The sequence below is a fragment of the Palaemon carinicauda genome, chromosome 34 (assembly GCF_036898095.1).
Source record: "Palaemon carinicauda isolate YSFRI2023 chromosome 34, ASM3689809v2, whole genome shotgun sequence".
NCBI classification, from domain to species: domain Eukaryota; kingdom Metazoa; phylum Arthropoda; class Malacostraca; order Decapoda; family Palaemonidae; genus Palaemon; species Palaemon carinicauda.
Window position 1 is genome coordinate 78,986,688 of NC_090758.1, and position 7,500 is coordinate 78,994,187.

At 31.9% G+C, this 7,500-nt stretch overlaps 1 protein-coding gene across 1 annotated transcript in view; it reads left to right on the forward strand.

The window, feature by feature from the left end:
- LOC137627053 (gamma-1-syntrophin-like) overlaps nucleotides 1–7,500 on the forward strand; it is a 66,552-nt gene that overhangs the window by 34,685 nt on the left and 24,367 nt on the right. The window contains 1 exon segment of the mRNA XM_068358036.1: nucleotides 7,427–7,500. This exon segment is cut by the window's right edge and continues 55 nt beyond it. Coding sequence (XP_068214137.1) covers nucleotides 7,427–7,500 — 74 coding nt within the window.

Here is a 7,500-nt window from a genome sequence, read left to right on the forward strand (position 1 = left end):
ATCAAATAGCCATTACTCGTACCTGAAATATTAGTTCCCCAAGCTCCTGGTTTCAGGGGATTTATTTCCCGGGTCTAACTAATATTACCCGAAGATTGGTCTTCCAGATAATCCGTATATTGGAAATTTTCTTCTTTCGTGTAATATTGAAGAGAATAGAGGAGTAATTCAGGGTCTTTTCTTGTGTATTTTAGGGGAAAAAATGTTTAGAAGAAAAATGTTATTTTAGGGGTTATCCCCTTTTTAAGAAGACTTTTAAAAAAGAAATATATTTTAGGGATTTGGAGACTTTTAGAAGAAAAATATATTTTAGGGAGATTTTTCCTTTTAGGGAGATTTTTCGTAGAGAAATATATTTTAGGGATTTTTCCTTTTTTAGAGAGGTTTTTCGAAGAGAAATATATTTTAGGGATTTTTCCTTTTTTAGGGAGATTTTTCGAAGAGAAATGTATTTTAGGGATTTTTCTTTTTTTTAGGGATATTTTTAGAAGAGAAAAATTTTGGGGGGATTTTTCCTTTTTTTAGGGAGACTTTTAGAAGAGAAATATATCTTAGGGATTTTTCCTTTTTTAGGGAGATTTTTAGAAGAGAAATATATTTTAGGGATCTTTTTCCTTTTAGGGAGATTTTTAGAAGAGAAATATATTTTAGGGATTTTTCCTTTTTTAGGGAGATTTTAAAAAAGAAATATATTTTAGGGATTTTTCCTTTTTTAGGGAGGTTGTTAGAAGAGAAATATATATTAGGGATTTTTCCCTTTTTTAGGGAGGTTGTTAGAAGAGAAATATATTTTAGAGATTTTTCCTTTTTTAGGGAGACTTTTAGAAGAAATATATTTTGGGGATTTTCCCTTTTTTAGGGAGACTTTTAGAAGATAAATATATTTTAGGGATTTTTCCTTTTTTAGGGAGATTTTTAGAAGAGAAATATATTTTGGGGATTTTTTTTAGGGAGATTTTTCGAAGAGAAATATATTTTAGGGATTTTTTTCCTTTTAGGGAGATTTTTAGAAGAGAAATATATTTTAGGGATTTTTCCTTTTTTAGGGAGATTTTTAGGAGAGAAATATATTTTAGGGATTCTCCTTTTTTAGGGGAGATTTTTAGAAGAGAAATATATTTTAGGGATTTTTTTCCTTTTAGGGAGATTTTTAGAAGAAAAATATATTTAAGGGATTTTACCTTTTTTAGGGAGATTTTTAGAAGAGATATATATTTTAGGGATTTTTCCTTTTTTTAGGGAGGTTGTTAGAAGAGGAATATATTTTAGGGATTTTTCCTTTTTTAGGGAGATTTTTAGAAGAGGAATATATTTTAGGGATTTCTCCCATTTTAGGGAGGCTTTGAGATGGGAAGATATCCTTTTAGAAGCAAAATATATTTTAAGGATTTCCCCCTTTTTAGGGATATTTCAATGACACTTCCAGATGAGGAAAATTTCCCTGAAAAGGATTTCAAAGGACCTCTCCTCCTTTAAGAAGGGAACCAAGAAGCCCATCATTCTCCCAAGGGGAAGCCCATCGAAAGAGGATCCCCATATCCTCAGCTACGAAGTCTAATTCCTTTAAGCCACCTCTGGAAGTCCTTTGTACCCTAGGACTCTAGAGACAGGACTTTGGAGAAATTGTAGATGGGATTCCTTCAACTGGCGTCCCAGGCTACACTCGATGCCCCTAGATTCGTCTGAGCTAGTGGGGTGGTATTATAAGAGAGAGTCGGGCGTTTTATATATCTGCTTCTTTAGATATGGAAGGTTATAACAAGGAGTACAGAAGCTAGGGAAAATTCCAAAGTTTTCCAGCGAAAAGAATGATTTAGTTTATTATTATTATTATTATTATTATTATTATTATTATTATTATTTTTATTGCTTTTTATTATTATTAATATTATTATTTATTATTATTATTATTATTTTAATATTATTATTGTTATTATTATTGTTATTGCTTTTTATTATTATTATTATTATTATTATTGTTATTTTTAATATTATTGTTATTTTTATTATCATAATTATTATTGGTATTATTATTATTATTATTTTCAATATTATCGATTTTATTATTATTATTATTATTATTGTTAATATTATCATTATTATTATTATTTTTATTATAAATTTTATTATTATTATTATTATTATTATTATTATTATAAATTTTATTGTTATCATTATTATTATAAATATTATTATAAATATTATCATTATTATTATTATTGTCATTATTATTATAATTATTATTATTATTATCATAACCTCCGCCAACGAGGTTGGAAGGAAGTTATCATTTACCCACTGTTTGTATGTTTGTGTGTTTGTTTGTGAACAGCTTCCTGGCCACAATGAAACTTGCAGGGATCAACAGTTATGTAAAAAGCTGGAAATTATTAAATTTTGGAAGGTCAAGGTCAAAGGTCAAGCAAAATGTCCAATTCGCATAATCAGCTAAAAGTTTGAACATCGTTGTCACAGAGACTTCAAACTTGGTTCATATTTAAGTATATAAAAATCCACGCCAATTAATACATGTTAAGGTCAAAGGCCAAGGTCAAGATAGAGCAAAAGGTCGAGAAATAAGCTGCCGCGGTGGAGGTCTGCGCTCTACCGAGTGCCCCTCTAGTTATTGTTATTATTATTGCATAAGCCCCTGGCCTTATAACATCCTGCTTTTCCAACTAGGGTTGTAGCTTAGCTAGTAATAATAATAATAATAATAATAATAATAATAATAATAAAATTTCCTTCATCACTTCATGCTGTTTTCCCTGTTGGGGCCCCTGGGCTTATAGCATCCAGCTTTTCCAACTAGGGTTATAGCTCAGCAAATAATAATAATAATAATAATAATAATAATAATAATAATAATAATAATAATAATAATAACCAAATGGAAACTCTTCTTCCAAGGAAATCTCCAATAATTTTGTGAGGACAAAGATGGACGCTCGCCTGGAGTGAGAGAAAGTCTCCAGAATAACTCTTTTTCTTCCAGTTATTCTTTCATTGCGTTCAATTGGGAGACGTAAACAACCGAAAACAAACTTCGTGGAAGAAGTTTGAGGAAGTTTTTCGCATCCATTCCCCAAAGGGGAAGAGGAGAAGGATGGAGAATGGGGAGTAAAAAGAAGCAGAAGAAATTTTCTTGAAGACGTCTTCGGATCTAGCTGGGAGCGAAGGTCGCCATATTTATTTTCTTTAAAGATATATAGAAATATCTCTCAAGGATTCTTTGGGGGACATTTAGGGATATATTAAGGATGGAAGGACTTTGATCCCTGGCTGTCAGTATCCGAATGTTTCTCCTGTCAATCTCTCTTCCGTCAACTCAGTTGACAGCTCTGTCTCCGATTCAATTTGCTGGTCTCGCCTGGATAAGAGAGAGGGGTGGGTTTATTAAGAGTTTGTGGTTTGGGTTGTTTGTTCGGTAGTTGGTTATCGTTAATGGAAGTTTGTTTCATATATATATATATATATATATATATATATATATATATATATATATATATATATATATATATACACATATATATGTATATATATATGATAAATTTTGCACATTTAGACGTGTTTCTCATATTCAAATAAGCCATATATATTTCTGATACATTAACGTCTGGATTCTCTTACTGACCTCGGGATCAGAGCCCCAGGCGAAATCACACAAAGACAATAGTTGTTCACTGACTGGGAGCCGAACCCTGGTCCAGGAAACTTGTATGTACATACATACAAGTTTCCTGGACCAGGGTTCGACTCCCGGCCGGTCAGAAGCTAATGTATTTGTGTGATTTTGCCTGGGGCTCTGATCCCGAGGTCGGTAAGAGAATCCAGGCATTGATGTATCAAAAAATATATGGCTTATTTGAATGTATATATATATATATATATATATATATATATATATATATATATATATATATATGTATATTATTATTATTATTATTATTATTATTATTACTATCCAAGCTACAACCCTAGTTGGAAAAGCAAGATGCTATAAGCCCAGGGGCCCCAATAGGGAAAAATAGCCCAGTGAGGAAAAGAAATAAGGAAATAAATAAATGAAGAGAACAAATTATCAATAAATCATTCTAAAAAAGGCAACAACGTCAAAACATATGTCATATATAAACTATTATATATATATATATATATATATATATATATATATATATATATATATATATATATATATATATATACAAGCAATTAGATATAATAAATACCTTCTCATAACATTCATAACTACGCTCTGGCCTTATAAAAAACGGGACGCTACATTTGCTTATTATTACGCATGCATAAATTTTTATAAATGATAGGCCGAGCCTGGCGCAGTATATATTGACAGATTAATTAATGCGGATAACAAAGTCTTAATTGGATGTGTTTGTTTGTTTGTGTAGTATTGCGGATGTACTGCCAATGTAAGAACATTTTCTTATTATTATTATTGTTATTATTATTATTATTATTATTATTATTATCATTAATATTATTCATCAAAAAAAAAATTATTATTGTTATTATTATTATTCATTTATTATTATTATTATTATTATTATTATTATTATTATTATTATTATTATTATTATCATCATTAATATTATCACTATTATTAAAAAAAAATATTATTATTATTATTACTATTAATATTAAAAAAAAATATCATTATCATTATTATTTGTATTATTATTGTTGTTGTTGTTATTATTATTATTATTATTATTATTATTATTATTATTATTATTATTATTATCATTACCTCCGCTAACGAAGTTGGAAGGAGGTTATGTTTTTCCCCCTGGAAATGATTAAATTTTGGAAGCTCAGGGTCCAAGGTCAAGGTCACGGTCAAGCAAAATGTCCAATTCACGTAATCATCCATAAGTTTGGACATCGTTGTCACAGAGACTTCAAACTTGGTTCATATTTGAGTGTATGAAAATCCACGCCAATTAATACATGTTAAGGTCAAAGGTCAAGGTCAGAGTCAAGCAAAAGGTCGAGAGATATTAAGGGATTCAGCAACCCCAGATCTACATTCAGGAGATGGAATTGATGCAAAGAGAGTAGCATCATCTGCATATGCAACAAGCTTGTTTTCTAGGGTACAGCTTCATGCCCCAAAATTTGCACCATCCACTAATCTTAGCGAGATCTCTATTAAGGGATTTAGCAACCCCATATCTACATTCAGGAGATGGAATTGATGCAAAGAGAGTAGCATCATCTGCATATGCAACAAGCTTGTTTTCTAGGGTACAGCTTCGTGCCCCAAAATTTGCACCATCCAATAATCTTAGCGAAATCTCTATTAAGGGCTACAGCAACCCCAGATCTACATTCAGGAGATGGAATTGATGCAAAGAGAGTAGCATCATCTGCATAAGCAACGGGCTTTTTTTTTTCTAGGCCAAGCCACATATCATGTTTTGTTAGGATTTAACTTCATACCCCAAAATTTGCACCTTGCACTAATCTTAGCTAGATCTATATTAAGGGATTCAGCAACCCCAGATCTACATTCAGGAGATGGAATTGATGCAAAGAGAGTAGCATCATCTGCATATGCAACGAGTTTGTTTTCTAGGTCAAACCACATAATTATCATGTTTTATTAAGATTCAACTTCATACCCCATAATTTGCACCATCCAATAATCTTAGCTAGATCTCTATTAAGGGCTTCAGCAACCCCAGATCTATATTCAGGAGATGGAATTGATGCAAAGAGAGTAGCATCATCTGCACATGTAAACCCACATGTCATGTGTATATAGTATGAAAAGTGATAAGCCAAGAACACTACCCTGAGGAATACCAGATTTACGTGGTTGAGTGGTCAGCTCTGTTTATTTGAGTGTTCTTTTTATTAGATATAGAAAATAATATGAGAAATATTCTTGTGTCTTTCTTCAAATGTAGTCTCACTTCTGTAAATGAAAATAATCCTTGTATTGCACATTATATAGCAACTTCGTAACTTTATCCCTCCCTCCGTTTTCTGCAAATTAACATTCCATCTCTCATGGGATAGATTCATCTTAGATCTAACTCCTTGTATCCTTCCATTTATAAATCATAAATTTTTATGACCTGGGCTAGATGAGGAAAAATATATGGAAACACAACTATAGTCTTCAATATGTTTACTTCACCCAGAAAAAAAACATACTTGGCAACTATTGCCTTTTGTAAGTTGCCAAGGATTGAATATTAAATTAATCTGTAGATCAAATCCGGTGCTGTAGATTTATGGAAACACAACTATAGTCTTCAATATGTTTATTTCACCCAGAAAAAAAAACATACTTGGCAACTATTGCCATTTGTAAGTTGCCAAGGATTGAATATTAAATTAATCTGTAGATCAAATCCGGTGCTGTAGATTTATGGAAACACAACTATAGTCTTCAATAAATTTATTTCGCCCAGAAAAAACATACTTGGCAACTATTGCCATTTGTAAGTTGCCAAGGATTGAATATTAAATTGATCTGTTGATCAAATCTGCTGCTGTAGATTTATGGAAACACAACTATAGTCTTCAATATGTTTTTTCCACCCATAAAAACATACTTGGCAACTATTGCATTTCGTAAGTTGCCAAGGATTGAATATTAAATCAATCTGTAGATCAAATCAGCTGCTGCAGGTGATTTTCACAGCTTCAATTAAGCCTGATGACATTGTCATTAACTCGCCGGTAATTGCCTTTCTAAGTCATAATTGCCAATTAGCAGTTGTCTGATTAAGGCATGTATCTTTGGAAAATTTGACCTCACAAATGATTAAATGATATATCTTTTTGGTGTGCGCATGTATGTGGCATCATAGTTTCAGCGGTCAGGGTACTCGCTTGACAAATGTGAGGAAGTGGGTTCGATCCCCGGATGATGTAAAGCCATTTAGATGTGTTTGATGGTTTAAACTGGTTATAGTGTACCTGGTAATTGAAAGACTGTGGTGTGTAGTCAGGAGGAAAGAGAGGGAAAATGCGAGAGGAGAAAATTAAAGTTAAAAATATGTTAATAGGAAAAATGTAGAAGAAAATTAATTAAAAAGGTGGTATTGAATAGGCTATAAGTGTAAAGCAATCTAAAATTAAATGGAGAATTATCTAGTAATCTGTTAATTCAGTTATATAATTGTTTATCATATACAATTCCCTTTTTGATTGGGGATACCTTGACGTGGTGAAATAGTGTGTGTATTACTATGCTCAGCAGAGCCGTTTTATAGGTGACGCAGATATTCTGGGCAAAATAAGCTCCACCCATTGATGACGTCATAGCCAATAATGCTAGCATGGGAGGCAACGTGATTGGATATGACGTCATCAGGGGGTGGGGCTTATTCCACTGCTAACAAACGATTATAATTCCTAATAACATCACCTTATTTTTCTATTTCTCTTTCAGTCAACAACCAGTCTCTCCTCCGCTGCACTCACGACGAAGCCGTAGCCGAACTCCGTCAGGCTGGGGACGAAGTC